Here is a 20,583-nt window from a genome sequence, read left to right on the forward strand (position 1 = left end):
CCTTGTACAGCTACTTAAAGATAATAAAAATATAATTCAAAGGAAAAATAAATAAAACTTGGAAGAAAGGAAGGAAGAAGCCAACAAGGAAGAAAAATTGGTTTTCCAGTGGTGAATAGGCCAACAGCCACATGTGAAAAAGTACACTCCTTTGGAAGCGGTGGGGAGAGTCCATGCAGGCAGACACCCGAACTTCCTCTGGGCTGGATGCTTTGATCCTGGAGGACAGCTGATTTCTGGAGCATCTCACTGTAACGTGACCCCCCCTGACTTCTGACTCATCTCTGGCACCGCCTCGCCTGTGCAAGCTGCTCCCGTCCCATTGCATTCCTCAGAGTGGACCTCAACCAAGGGGAATGAGGGAAACAAACAGGGCTTTATTTCAATGCCAGGGAAGAACGTTGCCACAGCACTGATTCCAAAGGTCATTTGAACGTGTCCCCCTCTTCAGCGAGGATTCAAGCAGCATTTCCCAAACAGTGCCCCTTTTCTGGAAGAGTAAGTCCACACACAGAGAGCAAGAGCTCAAAGCACACACATCTTTGGGAAATGAAGCCAAGCTACCTCCCAGAGCCACATGGCAGTCATTAGAATTTTAAAGTGCCAAGCAGTGTTGGAGTTGAAACCAAAAGGGTGTATCCATTTCACATTGGAGTCGCATGGCTTTTCTCCGGACAACAACAATAGTAATGCGCTTTTCAGTGCTGATAATATGGCTCCAGCCACACACCCCATTCTTGATCTGGTGTCCACATAGAGAAACAAAGATCTTTTCCAGCAGTTGAAGAGAACATGGCTGTAGAAAGAGCTCTAGTTCCCCACCATAAGAATTGGTAGTTTTTATGGCATGGGTCTCACTCCAGGCTTTTCCTCTGCGTCACAGATTCCCTTGGTTGAGGTCACTGCGCGCTGCTTCTGAAAGCTGTACACCAGCCAGCATGTGCAGGCTTGCCTCGGGAGCACACAGGTTTTGGAAGATGTTTCTGAGGGCTTGCTCCCATCATGCAGTTTCTGTGGCAGGCTTTCTTTTGCTTTCCCTCAGGAAAGGGGTGCTGCTAAATGGATGTGGCAGCTCGCCATGAAAGGCCTTCTGGATGGAGGCAGTAGCCAAGACTGCAGTTGTTCTGGACCTTTGTGCTGCTCTTTACCAAGCCAGGCACTTCTGAAAACTGGGTGTCAGTGAATGTAGCACCGAGTGTTACATAGAAGACATGTATGAAATAAATAGGGAGGGGGGGATGTAAGTTGGGTAGGAGGGGGAATACATAATGAAAAAGGAAGCCAGCATTTTCACTGATCAATCTCACTTCCCAAGCAATGACTCATAAAATTTTCCAGAGGAATTCTCTGAGCTCTTCATTTTACAACCCTTGGAATGGCAGAGATCGCTCAGTGGTTGGGTTGTTGGCAAGCTCTTCCTCTTTGTTCACTTACTGTCATCACATCTGTAATACCTTACTTTTTTCTTCCCTGAATTATTTCTTCAAATCCCTGAGCATTTTTCAGAGAGGTAGTTTTCTGAGACAAGCATGGTTTTGTGGTTTTCTGTTCCTCCTTTGAAACTAGTACCTTCTTTCCCAAGGCCTTCTTAACCAAGGAGCACTCCAGCATACCCACCAATACTATAGTTACCTTGATGATGACCATAACTAATCCATAATGTAGCGATATGCTTGCTCTCAGCTCTGAGAGGCCATCCTGGTGCTGATGCCACATGCATCAAGTGTACCAGTGCATTGAAGAAGGCAGGGGCTGAACAGTAGCTTTATTCAGATTCTACCCATTTCTCAGCCTGGCTATCCCAATCATATTTGGACACTCACCACGTGAGTTCCTAGGCCTTGGGATTTTCAGCTTTCACAGCCAAATTTTGTTCCATCTGCTCTTCAGAGAAAGTCATGGTGATGACAGTATTGCAGAGGAACTAGGGGACCATTGGGGAGGCCTGGAGAACAAGGAGATACCCCGAGTGCTGCCCTGCTCTGAAAATGATAGGAAGCCAAGAAACTGAGGGCTTGTGTTGACCTCTGTGGGTGTCCACTGCACAAGCTATGGTTCTTGCTCTTATTCCCATCCCTGTTTGTCCAGCAGACTCACAGACCTGTCATCAGTGTCAGTCAGTATTAACACAATCCCAACTTCCATTGTTGTTGTTTTTTAAGTTATTTGAGGGTTGTTGTGTTGTTGTTTTTTTATTCAACAGTGCTGGGGATTGAAGCCAAAACCTCATGTGTGCTAGGCAAGAGCTTTACCCCAGGCATTGGATTTTCTTTTTTAATATTTGGTTCATTATACAAGAGCACAGATGGAGGAGGAGACATACATCTGGCTTTGGTTTGGGGGTGGGGAAATCTTGAAGGCGTGCTCTCTTCTCCAAGACCTCTGAAACTGTACTTTTCCCATGTATCGCCTAGGCAGCCTTCCTTACTCTGTAAGAAATTCAAGAGCACTAGCTGTGAGTAAAAAAAAACAAACAAGAATTTGAGGTCCTGAGTTCAAGCCCTAGTACCAGCACCAAAATAGAAAATGTTCTTGGATAGCTGGGTGCTGGTGGCTCATGCCTGTAATCCTAGCTACTCAGGAGGCTAACGTCTGAGTATCATTGTTCCAAACCAGCCCGGGCAGGAAAATCTGTGAGACTCTTATCTCCAATAAACTATTCAGAAAAAGCCGGAAGTGGCACTGTAGCTCAAGTGGTAGAGTGCTAGCCTTGAGCAAAAGAAGCTCAGGGACAGTGCCCAGGCCTTGAGTTCAAGCCACAGGACCAGCTAAATAAACAAATAAGAGCTGGGAATGTGGCTTGGTGGTAGAGTGCTTGCCTAGTGTGCCTGGGTTCTCAGTGCCACATAAACAGAAAAGGCTAGAAGTGGTTTAGTGGCTCACGTGGTAGACTGCTAGTCTTGAGCAAAAGAAGCTCAGGGACAGTGCCCAGGCTTGGCAAAAATAAATAAGTAAGTAAATAAATAAATAAAAAGTTCTTGGTCCCATGAAACAAAAGATCCCATGCAAACTGATCATTATAACATTTTCTTGATTCCAGAATGCTATTAGTTGTGAGATGCCATATCAGTTATGTAGCACCTTTCCCAGGTAGCAGAGGCACTTTTAGGGACAGTCTATTCATGCAAGAAGCACTGGCAAGCCATGTGGAAGAACAGGGCATGGGCTGCATCAAGAACAACCACTAGTTCTGTAGGAAGAGGTTATCATTAACTCATGCATCTCTTCTGTTTACCTGGCTGTTAGGTACTTCATCCTCCATTTGGGCTAGCATTTAGTTCAAAGTACAAAATAATGAAGCTATAATGGTCTGAGAGTTTCCGGTTCCTTGTGGTACTCCTGATAAATGTCATGTAAATTAACCTGGTCCCATAGCAACTAGACCACACAGAATAAAATCACACCATTGCCAAGTGGTAATTTAGGCAATGTGATTTTAGTTTAGTTGTAAAGGTTGGTATAGGATTGGCCTTAACATTGCTTTATTTTTTTATTTTTAGTTTAATTTATGGTGCTCAGAGAATGTTAGATATAAATTTTCCATTTTATAACTTACAATACTTCCTTTGTGATTCATTAGTATATTGTCAGTTTTTGTAAATGTCTCCTCTATGATTGCCAAATCTGTGTACAGGGATCTATATATTTATTATTTTGTTCAAATCTTGTATGTCCCTCATTTTTTTGTCTTCTCACTCTTAATTTCTCATAAAGGAGTTTTAAATCTGTGGTAATTGTAGAGTATCAACCTCTGATGGCTTGTTTAATAATTTTTTAATACGGGGCTGGGGATATGGCCTAGTGGCAAGAGAGCTTGCCTCGAATACATGAGGCCCTGGGTTCGATTCCCCAGCACCACATATACAGAAAACGGCCAGAAGTGGCGCTGTGGCTCAAGTGGCAGAGTGCTAGCCTTGAGCAAAAAGAAGCCAGGGACAGTGCTCAGGCCCTGAGTCCAAGGCCCAGGACTGGCCAAAAAATAAATAAATAAATAAATAAATATAAATAATAATTTTTTAATACTGTGCAGTTGAGTACATAAAAGTCATGTCTTTTTGGTGGTGATAACTATGAATGCCCTGCCTGGGTTCTATTTTATCTGATGGACATTGCTTCCTAATCTCTTTTCAGTCTTTGATTTCCAATATTTTCAGTATTTTGTTTTAGGTGTCTCTCTCGTAAGCAATATATAGCTGGCTTTTTTTGTTGTTCAGGATGAGGGGGGGGCAATGGTGGGGCTTGGACTCAGGACCTGGGCACTGTCCCTGAGCTCTTTTGCTCAAGGCTAGTGCTCTCCTACTTTGAGCCACAAGCCACTTCTGGTTTTCTGGTAGTTAATTGGAGATAAGCGTCTCATGGACTTCCCTGCCTAGGCTGGCTTTGAACTATGATCTTCAGATATGGGCCTCTTAAATAGCTAGGATTACAGGCATGAGCCACTAGTGCCCACTGTATTTGGGAGAGGGGTGATTATGTGTGCCTGTGTGTCTTTTCTTTTTTGGCATTGGGGAACAAACCCAGGATGTTGCTCTTGCTAGGCAAGTGCTTTGCCACTGAGCTACATCCCAGCCCTACCTTGCTTTTTATATTCTCCTAGGTACCTTCCATCAGGTTGGCAAACTTTTTTTTTTTTTACCCTTTTCTTATTTTGCCTTTTGTTGTCTTGGCCACAATAGGTTTTATTTTTACAATTCCATCTATTTAATCTGTAATTATTGCAACATTGTATTATGCAAAATGTTTTCTAATAAGATTACAGCTTTAAAAAAAAAAACACTATGGAGTATCTCTATCTCCACAAACAACCCAAAGACTTTTGCATACTTTATCCACCTAATTACAATGAAGAATTGAAATCATAGCACAAGTCACTGGGAATTCATTCTCAGCTTACTAACCTAGTAGGTCTAGAGGCCCCTGGGTTAATTTTGAAGGCATGAACATTTTTCTAATTCTCTCTGTTTTACACCCTGAGGTGCTTTGGGTCATCTCTCAAGGTCATAATGATATATTTACTCCCATCTCATAAAAATCCATCTCTCAAGTTCCTTCCAAAGTAGAATTAGACATCACTGAACTGTGAGTCCTGTGGACCAACATTAAGCGGCCTGTTTTCACAATTGGATTTGTCATGACGTCCACGGGACCTTCACAGGCCTCCTTCCCCCTGCCAATGCCTGCTTACCTGTTCCTGAATGCTCATGCTCGGCTGTACCTGTAGATTCCCTGGGGGTTCTTGTGAGAATGCAAATCCTCACTCAGGGGGCGCTGTATTCTAGCACCTCCCCTGGGCCATGTGGGTGCACTGGGACTTGGAGAATACAGTTGAACTTGGAAAACTGGGGCTTTAGCAGGGCTCCTTGGTCATTCCCAGGACAGAAGAAACATTCTCTCCACTGTGGTTGGGGCTCAGGATCTGGAACTTCTTTATTAAGTCCTCTCTAGCCGCATGCTAGGCCAGATCCCACTGGCTGAAATCGAGTGTTTACTCAGCACTCTGTGGAGTCCTCTGCCTCCATCCCACTGCCTTCCCTCCAGAGGTCAAGCCTCAGGCCTTAGCCTGTGACATTCAGATGTAGCTCAGTGAGTCAGCACCAGGAGGAAGAGCCTGCCTGAGGCCAGGTGGGGCTTCCTAGTAATTTATGTTTAAGACGAGCTTTTAATAGAGATACACTTTTAAATAGTAACAGGGAAAGCGATTTTCTCCTCTTAACGGGTAGCCATTTATAGGCCTCAGCTGTTGAAGCTCAAGGGTAGCATTAGGCTTAAGTTTAATCTTCTGTATACCGTAATTTACAGCACTGAGCAAAGCATTGTACGTACAACTCTTTCAGTCATTTGCCATGATAAATAGCTATTGCTCTTGGCAGAACAGGAACACCATCTCCGAGTTCCATTTATGAATATTGAATGGCTCCGGCAGGCTCTGGCTGTACATTTTTAAAGGGGAAATCCCCATAGATCGCATCTCCTCCCTGGCCCCAACTGTCACTTCCCGCCACCAGCCAGATCTGAGCTGAGCAGCCCTGCTGCAGTGCACATGCGTTTCTATGAAGATTGCACAAAGCCCAGGCGACAATCCCAAGTGTGAGTCCTGCTAAAGGCTTCAGTTTTACACTGAGTGCCATGAGCTGTCAGGGAGATTTCACTGGTGGTAGGAGTCACCAGCAGGAATCAGGGAAATATCTGAGAGGCGATAATCTGATGCAGGAAGACTGAAAGAGGTGCAGTTCTGTTGGGTTCTTCATGCTGAGATGATGTCACTGAGAAAAATGGGGCAAAATGGGGGGGGGGATGAAAAAGGTCCAGGCTGTAAATCTCTTATTGATCTACTCTTGAGGAATCTGAGACCCATATGTCACATGTCAGACTTCTTTTAGCTCAAATGCTTTATTCTTTACCATGCTAGGTGGCAAAATACATATACAAATGAAGCATCCAAGTGTCAATGACCTTGTCCAAGTCCTTTAGGTCTGTGTCCGCTGGTTACCCTGACATTTAGCCTTCCAGAAATTCCCTTTCAGAGCCTCGGTTCCATTCCCACCAATGAAATGGTTTTGGCACTCTAGTTGGTCTTGTGTTTAGGAGCACCTACCGTGTGCATCACACTGGGCATGGGGCCAAGACTCCAGAACAAACATGAGCAAAGACGTCTGTAGGGGGCACTTCTGCCCACCTTTGAGTGCTGGGACAGAAACTCTTCCTTGGTCAAGTTCCCCAGTGCTGCCTCTCATCAGTGTTTCTCCCCTGAGAACCACCTCAAGAGGCTTCTGTCCTCACAACCACCTTTTGGTCCTCTATCTTTAGGAATCTCTACATTTCCACACATCTTACTTGCTCATTCTGACTCACTGGTGAGTAGTAGCTTTGATTAAACGCCCAGAAAAATAAATTTAGCAGCCTAGGTCACACAATTAATAGCAGCAGAACCAGGACTTGAACTCATAACTCCTGATTCTCTGCCCAGTGCCTATTCCATGAACAAAGACCTAATGGGGGAAAATGCCTACCAACTACAAAACAGTATGTTTGCTACAGGAGGCCAGTGTACCTTTATGAAAGTTTTCCAGTTGCGTTTTGTAAGTCCAGTCCTTTCCTTGTCCTCCCTTAAGGCCTCCCTTTCTCTTGTCTCCTTTGCAGGAAATCTAAGCTGTCTGTAATAACTATTTGAGAAGCCCTGAGGGTTTTGAGTCTGAAGGAAGCTCATCCAGTCTGCTAGGGGTTCTGATCCACCCTTTCACTTCCTGGCTAAGAAGATTCCATTACAACAGAAGTTACGGTCATTTCAGCAGGTGCTGGAGGCAGTTGGTTGTGTTCTACATGAGGATAAACCCATTCAGCTTGCTGATTAGTTATGATAGGCAATGAGAGAAGGGTGCAGACCAAACCCTAAGTGTGTGCTTCATGCACATAAACCTACTAATGAGAATAGGCTTGGGCAGAAAGCTAAGGATTACTTCCCCCACCCTCAGAGCTTAGAGCTCCTCATTAGGATTCTGAGACCCAGAGTACAAACACAGATATACCTTGAACTTGATGACAACTCTCTTTCCCAGAACCCCAAATAAGTTTGTTAAATAGGAAATAGTCCGGGGCGGGGGGGGGGGGGAGCAGTCCAATGAGAGAATTGTATATAAGTAACTCAAGAGACCTGGCAGTTAGGAACTTGGCAGTTGGGGAGTCCTTACAATTGGATTGGCAATTTGGGGGTAGAGGGTGGTCCGCAGTGTGACCTTCCATTCCCATTTGTCCATTTGTGGACTGAGTATGGCGATTGTGCTCCAAGGTTATTATTAGGAGTGATGAATGTGAAAATGCCCTGGCATGCAGCATGTGCTATAAATATGCCTTGCTGCCACGTGGAAAATAAGCGTTTTTTTAGCTGAAATGTGTAATGAGGTTAGGCAGGGAACATCAGTCGCTGGCAGCAAGAGCATTGCCAGAGCCTGGAGTGCCAAAGGAGGGGCCAGGTACTCAAAGGAGGAAGGAGAACAGAGACGCCATCTATGAGGCATTCTTAGGCCACACAGTAGAATGCTTAACACCAACACAGAGCAACATCTAGCCATTCGGCTAGAACTGAGAAACAAATGGAGGGTTACAGACAAGTGTCTTGTCTTCTCGTTCCCACTTGCTTGCATTACACTGCAGTCAACTGCATTCTAGAAGGTTAAACAGAAGGTAGGAAGAAGGCCCGAGTGAACCAGTGCCCACGTGGGCATCAGCCACCATGTTTGAAGGATGCCATTATGGAGGTAGCCAAAAACTTTGGAAAGAACTGAACCCTGCAGCTATGTTGCCTTAGGCTTGCTATTGGGCCCTGACACTCCCTTTGCAACCTTCAGCCAATCTTTCAATTGCTCTGTGCCTATTTCCTCATCTACAAAAAAAAAAGGAGATAGTATATAATAACTGTCTAGTAGAAGTGGCCAGGAGAATAGAGTAAGGAAAGAGGACTTTGTCCTAGAACACTTGGCACCTAAGCACCTGAGTATGATACGATCTTGTGGATTCCATGCATGGTAGCATGGTAACGACTGGATTGCTTATCTCTAGAACAGTGAGGGCTGACCAGAACAGGAAAGAAGGAGCAAGGCCCACAGCTAGAATCCTCAACGCTTCAGCTGGTCAAGCAACTGCAGAGCAGATGTGGTCTGCAGGATTCAATGTTTGCTCAGGCAGGCCATGCTGAAATTCCCCATGTACCTTCTTCCTACTTCCAGTGAAGCTGGGAACTTAGAGGTCCAACAAGTTGTCCAACTCTGTGTTCCCAAAAACAGATTCTAGGGGCCAGCATGCTGGACATTCGGGACTGCTTATCTCACATAAGTCAGTCTCTCCCAGAGTTATTGGCTGACACCATATCTCCCTCTGCTCCTGAATCCTGCACAAAACAAAACAAAACAAAAATTCCCCTAGTATCTGTCTTCCTTGACTGGAGGGAGCTCCATGTCATGTGAAACTTGTGCTTCCCAGCCACCATCCTCCCTCCACCGTGGGTAGGCAGTTCTGCCCTCTGCTGCACGCGTCACAAAGACAGCAGTTCAGCCTTGCAGAGCACATGTCTTGCAATCCATTGGTGAAAGGAGCCAGCAGTCATCTGCTGGTTGGTATATGCCAACACGTGGCCTTAGGAAAGGGGAAGTGTTGGCTCCTGGCACAAAACCTGGTCCCCCTGGGTACACACCCAGCCTGAACAGCTTCTTTAAAAGCAGAAGCCATTTGTCATCTTTTGATTCTCTTCCAGCACTGCCCCTGTCACAGGTAGATAAATGAGGTGGCATCTGGGTGTCCAAAGGCAGGAGCATCTAATCCCAGTGGTTTCCTGCGGAGCCGTCACTTCTCCAGGGTAGAGAGCACAGTAGGGTGGTCCTTGGCTTCAGAACTGTAACTATAAGCAAACTGCTTCATCACTTGTCCCATTTATATGCAGGAAATGTTTTCTCAAAATCTCCCAGCGTCCTGTGTGCCATTGATAGGTGCACTGCTCATGTCAGGATCTTGAAATGAATCATCCGTTTGTGAATTCAACATCTCATGTCTGTAGTGTCGCAGAATGCTGCTAATCAAATCAGTGTCTCAGCAAAAGCCAGCAAGCATCCCTGATTTAAAAATTAGAGAGAGGTCGGGCTTTTTGTTCTAAAATCCTTCATTACGCACTTCAGTTCCTCTCAGCTTAGAAGCGCTTCACGTGCCTTCAAAGACGCCACAGAGTGTTCGACTTGGCCCACGTGGACTTGAGATTTCATGATGATGTGTGAGCAGAAACACTAGGTTGTTTCCAAGGCCGCCGATCTACTTACCAAACCATAGGTGACATGTAAATGGTAGCTGTGTACATGAAGGGGAGGCCCATGTGGTGGAGGAGCACGGCTAGCCCACGCAGGCCTCATGCCCAAATGGCTGAATGTGTTGCTGGTCCAGCCACACAGCTATGATTTCTTCTGTTGCCATTGGTTTCGTCCTCTAGACCAAAGCTGTTAGGATAAATAGATCCACATTCCCAAGGGTACAGGTTTGGCTGGATCAGCTCTAGTTCATCCCAACTAAAGGAAAAATCAGCTGCCCCGATAGGATTACAGTGAGCCTTTACTATCTGAGACAAGAGAAAAGGCAGCAAATCTTCTAGCAGGGGCCATTGAGCATGCGGCAGATTCCTACACAGGCCACGAAAGCCTGTGAGGGACCTTAAGACACAACAACAACTTCATTATTGTTCGTGTTGTTGAGACAGAATCTCACTGTGACACTAGGCTTGGACTGAACCCGGAACTCTCAGTCCTCCTGACAGCCAATGATAGGATTACATCCAAGTGCCATCATGTCTGACTTTAAAATTTAAAAATAAAGCCCTTTATTCAATCTTTAGCCAAAGGTTTCCTATGAGAAACCTTTTAGAGGAGGAGGGAATGTTTGGTTTTGTTTTGTTTTCTGTTTTCCCACTGGTTTTAATGAATTCACAGAAGAAGAAAAAATACAAGAGCCAGTGGAGTTGAGAACCCAGCACAGGACTGTCATTTGGCTGGGGTTGGGAGCCCAGTTTGGATTTGCAGCCTTGGTTCTTCATCTGCAGGCCATGTATGTCTGTTACCTTTGTAGCTGGAGCAGAGGGAGAAGAGGGAATAAGTGAGCTACCTTGGAACCCAGCTTTAGGAAGCACGCCATACCATACTGGCAGCCATGACTTATGTAGACTTACAGAGAGAGAAGAAAAATTATCCAGGCTCCAATGGCTCACACCTATAATCCTAGCTACTTGGGAGGCTAAGATTTGAGGATCTCAGTTGGAAGCCATCCTGGGCAGGAAAGTCCATGAGATTCTTATCTCCTCCAATTAACCACCAAAAAAGCTGGAAGTGAAGCTGTGGCTCAAGTGGTAGAGCACTAGTCTTGAGCAAAAGAGCTCAGACAGCACCCAGGCCCTGAGTTCAAGCCCTAGGACTGGCATCAAAGAGAAAGACAGAGAGAGGAGAAGGTAGAGAGAGGAGAAAAACTACTTCCTAGAAAGGGAAGAAAGAACAGAAGAGTTAGCTTATTAAAAGGTAGGCATTAGCCAGGAGCCAGTGGCTCATGCCTATGATCCTAGCTACTCACGAGGCTGAGATCTAAGGATCAAAGTTCTAAGCCAGCCCAGGCAGGAAAGTCCATGAGACTCTTATCTCCAATTAACCACCAGAAAATGGAGTGGTGCTGTGACTCAAACTGGTAGAGCACTAGCCTTGAGCAAAAAGAGCTCAGGGAGAGCAACCAGGCCCAGAGTTCAAGCCCCCACAAACACACACATACACACACACACACACACACACACACACACACACACACACACACAGAAGAAAGAAAAAAGATAAGCATGTAGCCCAAATGAAACTTTAAAATGATCCTGCCTTTCATTCCTAGTGGGATCATATGATTATTGCAAGTTTAAAAGGCTGTACCCCCCCAAGTGCTTTAAAGATAAGACATTTTTTAAAGCTGTACCCCCTGTATATGCATAGTGAACCCCCATACTTGTTAACTTTGCAAGGTTGCTATGTTGAACATGGTCACAGGGAGGGAGTTACCTGTAAACAATGGCTTCACTAAGCCCCCCCCCCAACTTACTTTTTCAGATTCCTATGAGCTTGTCACACCCTTCCTTAGGCAAGAGAAGGGAGGCTGTGAGCCCCTAGAGGAAGGGACTTCTGGGGATTCTGCCCTGCCCTGCCCTACAGGTCACAGTGACTGGCAGAGGAGGTACTCAATCAGTGTCTCCTAAGTTACAGTGAATAATTTAAATACTTGGTCCTTGAAATCAGTGATAGCCACCTGTAGTCCTACACCTCAACCCTCAGTGTTTGCTAAAGCATAGATCCTGGGATCCCCCACTGGAATTTCTAAATCTACAGATTTGCAAGACCCAAGAATACCATGCCTGCTGCTGCTGCTGGCCTGGGTTCTGTACTCTGAGAACCACTGCTTTGATGTCCAGTCAATGTTAGTTAAATGTTTTCTTGCCTTTGCCAAGTAAGAGACCAATGTCTGTAACTGTCTGAACTTGCCCAGAGAACTGGCCTTATTTTTTGTTTGACTGGGATTTGACCAAATGTCAAAACAACCTGACTTTTTTAAACAAAAAAAAAAAAAATCTCAGGGCTGGGAATATGGCCTTGTGGCAAGAGTGTTTGCCTCGCATGAAGCCCTGGGTTCGCTTCCCCAGCACCACACATATAGAAAACAGCCAGAAGTGGCGCTGTGGCTCAAGTGGCAGAGTTCTAACCTTGAGCAAAAAGAAGCCAAGGACAGTGCTCAGGCCCTGAGTCCAAGGCCCAGGACTGGCAAAAGAAAAAAAAAAAAAAAGAACTCTATTTTGCCCCCTGTATAACCTGAGTGACATGAGTCAGATGCCACCTGCATGGTATTGGTAATGGTGTCTGCCTTGACCAGACACAACCACAGGGGGTTGTATAGCCCGATGACATTTCCATCTAGCTGTAGAATCCCCTACCTGGCATCAGGTGCACTGAACAGCACAGTTAATGTGACCTTTGCAGGAAAGGAGCCTATGATACCACAGGGAGCATGCTTGCAAAGCTCTTCACTCAGCAGTGGACTTGACTGGTGTGATTGGGCCCCAGGATTCAGAAATAAATGGGAGTTCCATGGCCTGAGGAAGGCTGCCCTCTGCAAAACTCCTTCTGATGCCAGTCACCACTCTGAATGGCAGGCAGAGGACATGGATTCCAAACCTAGTCCTTAGGAAGCTCCTCCCTCCACCCTTCTGCTCAGGGAAATTCCTTGAGACCCGTGAGGATGTGTGAACACAGGAGAGAACAGAATGGGTCAGTAGAGGGCATTACAGAAGCCCAGCCTCCCTAAACAGAGAGAACAGATGAAATGGAGTCTAAGAAGGGAACTGAAGGGGATCTTTCCCTAAGTTAGGGAGCGTGTATGAGTAGCCTGTTGCTGCATAACAAGCAACCCCAACATGTGGTAACTTCAGACAACAAACCTATTTTGTCTTGCACAGTTGGCTGTGGGTCAGAGGCCTGGGAGCCGCTTAGCTGAGTGGTTCTGCTCTGAGTCTCTCCTGGGCTGATTGAAACATTCAGATACAGGACTGGAATTGGGGTACCACTTCCAAGGCAGCTCACTCCTGTGGCTCAGTTCTTGCTTTCAGTACCTCAGGCCTCTCCACAGAGCTGTTTCTTACATGACAGTGAATCCCCTCAGAGCCAGCAACCCAGGAGAGAAAGAGAAGCAGTCCTCTGCTCTTGAGGGCCTGGCCTCCGAGGCAGTGCAGTCATCTCTGCTCTCATCTGCTCACCGAGCATGTGCGGCTAAGGCCACTCCATCTGTTAAATGAAATGATGCCACAAACCGTGAGCCTCTTGCATTCCCACCTGGCCAGGCTCGGGAAACCATAAGGATAGCTCACAGGCCCTGGGTGTCAAGGAGGACCAAGCTGCATGGGGAACTGCCATGGGCTTCGAGGCCATCATCCTGGGGGTCACATGGCCCCTTCTCCCCTTCCATCTTATGAGTGACATTCTTGGAAGGAACTGAAGCTACCTGTAGTAGCTCAGAGGTGGCTGCAGAGAAGAAGAAAGGGTGACTGCTTAGAGCCAGCCAGCTCTGTGCTGGAGAGAGCAACCAGCAGCACTTTATTTCCTTCTAGATTGTTCTGCCTGCCAGGTCCTGAGCAAAAACAAGGACTGGCAGCAGAAAGTCCTGAATGAGAGGAGCTGGTGCTATACTCTTAAGAAGGGAGTGGGGAGGGTGGGAGGGGTGTCAGGACACAGCATGGCAGGGACCCCATGGGGGGATGTCTCAGCCCTTCTGGGGACAGGGGTTTGGCTCCTGGGTCCCACACAGAGCTCCTCCCTGGCTCCCTGGATGGTGGTGGGAATGGCAGTCTCGTGCCCACGCAGGGCTGATGGTGGCCACAGGGCTGCTGTGATCTCCCCATCACCCCCCCGGGACTGAGCTAATCAAACTTGCTGATAGCTTTACACGGAAGGAGATAGCTAATAACGTGGATGACAAGTATTAGAACACAATGTGATGTGGATAAATTGGGTCCATGTATTAAGAGCTATAAAATGAGATTCCATCAAGGCATGAATAATGGTGCCTGTGGAAAGGATTAATCAAATAGCCCATTAAAAGGTAGAAGCATTCTGGTCAGACAACTCCCATTTAATTATCCTCCTGCCCCTGCCCCACCCCACTCCTTTCCCCTGACACTCCTTTCCACTAGGAGAAATGTGGAAAGGGGTTTAGAGGAAATGGTGGAGGAAAAATAAATAAATAAACCCCGGGACAGACATTTTGCTAGAACAAGATCCTGAAGACAGACTTGAGCGGCCGTGTTTAATGTGAGGGGGGGAAAGGCAATTGGCATGGTAATCACTAACAAATGTAATTTCCAAAGGAGCCCTGTTGATACCATTCAGCACATGCCAACAAAGCATTTACTTTCCAAAGGGAGAAAGCAAGACAGCAAGAGAAATGCAAGCATCTCCTGGAGTGGAGCGGAGAGCAGCCAAGCCCTAGATCAGCGTCAGGTGTGAGCGTTGGGGAGTGCAGAAGATTTGCACACCTTCCGGAAGACCTCGCAGGACTGGCATTGTCTGGAGAAGGCTTCCTGGAAGAGGAGACTCCAGCACCACCCTCAAGTGTGGACACGCTCCCACGTACAGCAAATTCGTGAGCACACTCTGGTGACAGGGTCAAGTGAGGACGTGGGCTTGAGCAGAGCAGGGGGCACCTGTGGGGTTCTCCTCTCCATTTTCACCACCACCACCCAGGTCCAAGCTGCCATCACTTCTCACCGGGACAACTTGCAAAAGCCTTCGGCTCTTTGCCCTGCTTCCACTCTTGCTCCTCTACAACCCATTCTGCACACCAGAGTCAGAATCCAAATCAAAGTTAACCATGTCATTCTCTTGACTTGTGGCTCTCATTGCTCTTATGCTGAAAGTCAACATCATTATCATGGCTACAAATATGTTCTGGACCCCACTGCCTGTGCCAAGCTCCCTTTTTACTCTGTACGCCAGTCAAGCTGGCCTTCAGAATTTCAGCACATTGTGTCTTCCTGCCACAGGGCCTTTGCACATGCTTTCCCCGCTTCCCTCTTTGTATGATTTTGTGTCATCCTCTCTTCCCAAAGCTAACTCTGACTCATCTTTCAGAATGCATCTCGGTAATTACTTCCTCCTGGAAATCTTCCCCAATTTTCATATCCAGATTAGTTCTCCCCTATGTATTGTATATATTTATTGTGTGAGCATATGTTCCTAACTGTGCCACAAGCTCTGTGAAGGCAGGGATTCAGTCTTTGCATCCCTGAGCCTAGCACAGTCTCAATAAATACGTATTGATCATACCATGACATTTTAATTAAGAACAGCAAGACTGATAGAAAAACATGTTACTTGACCAGGGGAGTACCATGACAAATTCATAACGGAATGAAAACTAGAATTCATGTCCAGACCCTGCCACCTGCTGGCTATGCTATTTTAAATCACAAATTCTCTTAGAATCTCTGTCTTCTCATCTGTGACATGGGGACACTAACAGCCACCTGCTGTGGTTACGATGATAATTTCATGAAGTTATGTATATAAAGGCATTTTTAACTGTAAAATCAGACATAAATATACTTTGTCATTTTTCCCAGTGCCTCGTATATTGCGTACATTGAGTCATTAAGCATGTATTTGTATGGGTGATGGATAGATGAATAGTGTATAGATGGGGGATGGATGGATGGATGGAGGATGAGTGATGGATAGATGAATAAATGGATGGATGGGTGGTGATGGGTGGTGATGGATGGATGGGTGGTGGATGGTGATGAATGGGTGGGTGGGTGGTGGATGGGTGATAGATGGATGGATAAATGGATGGGTGGGTGGTTATGGGTGATAGATGGATGGATGGATGGATGGATGGATGGGTGGATGGATGGATGGATGGATGGGTGGATGGATGGATGGATGGATGGATGGAGGATGATGATAGGTAGGTGGGTGGGTGGTAGATGGATGATGGATAGATGGTTGAGTAGTGGATGGGTGATGATGGATGGGTGGGTGGGTGGTGGATGGGTGATGGATAAATGGATAAATGGATGGGTGGGGAGTGATGGATGGATGGGTGGGTGGTTATGGGTGATGGATGGATGGATGGATGGGTGGTGGATGGTGATGGATGGGTGGGTGGATGGTGGATGGGTGATAGATGGATAAATGCATGGGTGGGTAGTGATGGGTAATGGATGGATGGATAGATGGGTGGTAGGTGGGTGGGTGGTAGATGGATGATGGATAGATGGATGGGTAGTGGGTGGGTAATGATAAATGGCTGGCTGGATGGGTGGGTGGGTGGTGGATGGTGATGAGTGGGTGGTGGATGGGTGATGGATAGATGGATAAATGGATGGGTGGGTGGTGATGGGTGATGGATGGATGGGTGGAGGATGGTGATAGGTGGGTGGGTGGGTGGTGGTAGATAGGTGATGGATGGGTGATAGATAGGTGGATAGTGGATGAGTGTTGATGGATGGATGGATGGATGGATAGACACATGAACACATGGCAGAATAACAGAAAACCTGGAACAGCATGGTGGAAACAGAAGGAGGAGGAACTTGCAGAAAGGGAGAGGAAGCTTGTTGCTCCACCGTGTCACATTCAGTAGAGCAAGGGGAAATCATTTACTCTGGTGGACGGAAGTCACTCGTGACCTCATGGCCATTCCTCTCCCAGCCCCTTCGTGTTGTCTGTGCTTTCAGTGACATGCCTTAATTGCAACTTAATCACTTTACTGATTTTTATCTTGAGGGGGAGGGGAATCAAAGCAAATTGATTTGCACATACGGCAAGATTGGTGAGATTACTCCAGCTGCTGCCAGCAGGTGCTGACAACTGAAGAAGTGAACGTCTGAGGATAAGAAAACTCACGCAACAGCTATTTTAATAAGGCCTAGGACCCTTCGTTGTTGAATAAATTGCCATGGATAATTGGTTTCAGTTTCAGGGGTGGGCTCATCTTTAACTATCTGTGTTCCACGAGGTGGGATAAGAGGGTGTGTGCAGACAGAAACTCGGGGTCCGAAACCCACCCAAGAGTAGTCGCACACTCTTAATGAGCAGCTCCACCACTGTCACATGAGTGCACACATGCGCGTGCACACATACACATACACACACACACACACACACACCAGTCTCTGGCTGAACTGCTGATGGTTTTGAGTCACCTCCCCGACAGCTCCTAGTGTACCCAGTCTGTTTGGAGATGGGCTTGAGAAGCAAGTGGCCAGACACAAGTCCCATATGATATCCTGGATTGATTGTCTTTGAATAAGAAACACATGATAAATAAAGAAAACTTTTTGGGTATTTGAACATTCATCTTTACCTCAGTACTCTTCATATGATTGATAAAATTAGATACTGGGGGGGGATTAAGGACAGACATATTGCGGGGGAAGCCATATACTTTGTTTTCACATGGTAGTTGGTGGTACAGAATGTGGATTTATTGGTAACTTGGTCTTTTTTTTTTTGGAGCTATAGCAAAATACCCAAGGCCAGGCATATTATAAAGAAAAGAGGTTTTCAGCTCACAGTTTTGGAGTCTGAAAGTCCAAGGTTGAGCAGACCCATCCCGTCTGTGTAAGCTCAGTTTGGGCCCTCTGGGTACGTCACAGTTTGGTGGAGAAGCATGGAGATGGGACAGACAACTCTCCCCTGGAGACTGACCTTAATCCCTCCCCCACGCAGAGCACTAAGCCCCACTAGGCCACCACCATGGAACACACTTCCAGTATCTGAACCTTTGAGGAGCACATTCAACTCTATACCAACCACAGCCATGGGGTGAGGGGGCAGACCCAGGAAGACTTTCAAGTGGGCTTGAGTGAGCTTAGAGCACCATCACCCCAAGTCCCCTTCAGCAGGAACAACAGCAAAGCATCTTGCTGATCTAAAGATAGAATATAGGGCTCCGTCCTCTTGCCCACATCTGCCAGATCAAGGGCTTTCTTTGGCAGCCCTGGGCTCAAATGTCCCATCTTGTCAGCAGAGCGGTTTCCTTAGAACCCATGCAGTTTGCCCAGAAAGAATCATGAGACCCTGGGCCATCGACATATGGCACAGTCCTGTGAAGACCCAGCATCTCCAGGCTGGGAAGGGTAGGGAGAAATAAAGTAGACCATACACTCACTCTCTCACCACCATCCATGCTGGACCTTTAAGGGATATTCAGGCAGTCAGGGTAGACAGGAGAGCTGGGGTGCAATCACTGATCTGTCCCCCTGCTGACAAAGGAGCAAGACATAAAGCTCTGGGATCCTTCCTCTGTTCAGAAACACAAGGACTAAGATGTGACTCCAGTAGAGCAATGTGATGGGTGAGAAGCAGGCTCAGAGTGGAGTTCCTGGCCAGGCTCACCATGGCCAGCTCCTGCCCCGCAGGAGGTGAAATCTTAGGGATGGAAAATGAGCCTGAGATGGTAAGCCCCTGGCTGCTCAGCATGAGAAGGAAGTGGTAAAAGCATAGGAATTGTAATAGGCCACCCCCATCCGGTCCTCATTTCCTGCCACACTGCACTGTGGCGACCTGCTCAGCCTACCCACCCACCTGGGATTCAGTCCACACAGCCTCTAGCAGGACTTGGAGAATTGCAGAAAGGGGAGGGGGAGGGACAAGGAGAAGGTACCAGAACTGAAGAGGAAGGCCAGCCCATGGGAGTCAGCCCGCAGATGTGGGAGCGCCATGGTGGAGGAATTCCTAGATGCACTTATCAAATCTTTCAGCAAAGTGTAGACTTAGGACAATAGCTAAGAAAGAAAAAGGAAAAAAAAAAAAGGTTGAATGATATCCTCCTATTCAGTGAAAAGGAGTTTAAATTAATTTGCTTTGAGAATTTTTAATGTACGTGTTATAATAATTGGATCTACCCTAGAGCATTGTAAAAACCAGGGTTGGGAATCTCTTAACTGTCCTCAGGAACACAATCTTGAAAGTAGATTGTAAAAACTCCCAAGCCCAGGAGGAAAGAAAGAGTTTGCCTGTCAAATATACAGTTCCTTCCCCAACTACATTTCCCCTCCCTACCTTTCCTGCTCCCAACTTCTCCCCAGTGTGGGAGGTCCCACACCTTATTCCTTCACAAATACATCCCCAGGAGATCAAGATAAGTAAGAAAAGAAAAAAAAGGGGGGGGGGGGGGTCAGGGGCTAGTGGCTCGCTTCTATTAATCCTAGCTACTCAGGAAACTGAGATCTGAGAATCCTGATTCCAAGTTAACCCAGCAGGAAAGTCCATAAGACTCTTATCTCCAATTAACTATTAAAAAGCTGAAAGTGGAAGTATGCTTCAAGTGATAGAATGCCAGCCTGGAGCAAAAAAGCTGAGATAGCACCTAGGCCCTGAGTTCAAGCCCCAGTAGAAGAGAGAGAAGAGAGACAGAGAATGAGAATGGAACGTTAGTGTGTGCTCATTTGAGCCCTCTGCCTAATGTCTTTTCTCATCCTTATGGCTGTGTAACGAATGCAATAATAAAGCATGATGATAACTTCAGGATTGGAGTTGAAGAAAATATCTTGACATTTGAGTCTTTTTTCCCCCTTAAATCTATTCATCTGTTTTGGAGCTTTTTTTCACCTCTCCCAAGCTAAATAGCTCCCACATGTATTTAATTTCAAATGTTAAAAAAAACTCCAATCCCCTAGTGCTACAACTACTCACTTCTTTTATTCGCTGTATGGATGCTGCAGCGCATGAGTGTCATTTCAGAACTCTCGAGGTCAGCGTTAAGTGTATAGGCGCTTTATTAAGTCAGTATTCGATAAGGCCTTTAGAAATGCTAATAGATTACATTCATGGTTCCTGTGCTGAGATGAGAGAAGGAGGAAAGTGTTAAAGCTTACTTTTCTTGCTCCAAACCTTAAGTAAATGGCCAGATTTAATCTTCCTTTCATCTATAATTTACATTTATTACATTTGGTGAGTGGGTAGTAGTTTCGATTCCTTAGGTATTTGCTACGCCCAGCCTCCTTAGTATTAATCGTCTGTGATGAAACCTAACATGTCACGCCTTGGGCCCTGGAGCAGACCATGGTACGGGACATTAAAGACAAGCATTCTCTGCTCACTTCTGAATACATACAGTCCCACAGAGAATCCTCCAGTCAGGCTTTCTTGCCTGCCTCTCTTCATCCATGGCTAGTAAATAGGGTAGTTTTATTTATTTGTTTGTTTATTTATTTATTTATTTTTTAGTTGGGCCTTGGACTCAGGGCCTGTCCTGGCTTCTTTTTGCTCAAGGCTAGCACTCTGCCACTTGAGCCACAGCACCACTTCTGGCCGTTTTCTATATATGTGGTGCTGGGGAATTGAACACAGGGCTTCATGTATGCAAGGCAAGCACTCTTGCCACTAGGCCATACTCCCAGCCCCAGGGTAGTTTTAAACGAGTGATCATTTACATTAAAAGTGAGCACCTGTGGACATATAGCACCCTTGTACCAAGACCAAAATCCAGACAGTGGGAAGCTGCACGTTCATCAGCCGGTGACTTCAACAGACT

The 20,583-nt window shown here is 46.3% G+C and overlaps 1 protein-coding gene and 1 long non-coding RNA gene across 3 annotated transcripts in view; one reads left to right on the plus strand and one right to left on the minus strand.

Annotated features, from left to right (window-relative positions):
* Positions 1–20,583, plus strand: part of Atxn7l1 (ataxin 7 like 1) — a 237,979-nt gene that overhangs the window by 93,989 nt on the left and 123,407 nt on the right. The window contains exon 4 of one of the 2 annotated variants that reach the window (XM_048339820.1): positions 14,464–15,250. The exons of the other annotated variant lie outside the window; for it this stretch is intronic. Coding sequence (XP_048195777.1) covers positions 14,464–14,549 — 86 coding nt within the window. The 3' untranslated portion in view covers positions 14,550–15,250. Of the gene's footprint in view, positions 1–14,463; positions 15,251–20,583 lie in introns of those variants that run through there. 2 annotated transcript variants of the gene reach the window in all.
* LOC125346898 lies at positions 4,523–19,177 on the minus strand. Its single transcript, XR_007210059.1, has 4 exons — positions 19,166–19,177; positions 19,006–19,010; positions 6,787–7,096; positions 4,523–6,310 (listed from the first exon to the last, which is right to left on the minus strand). It is a non-coding gene; the product is annotated as an uncharacterized LOC125346898 (long non-coding RNA).

The sequence above is a fragment of the Perognathus longimembris genome, chromosome 2 (assembly GCF_023159225.1).
Source record: "Perognathus longimembris pacificus isolate PPM17 chromosome 2, ASM2315922v1, whole genome shotgun sequence".
NCBI classification, from domain to species: domain Eukaryota; kingdom Metazoa; phylum Chordata; class Mammalia; order Rodentia; family Heteromyidae; genus Perognathus; species Perognathus longimembris.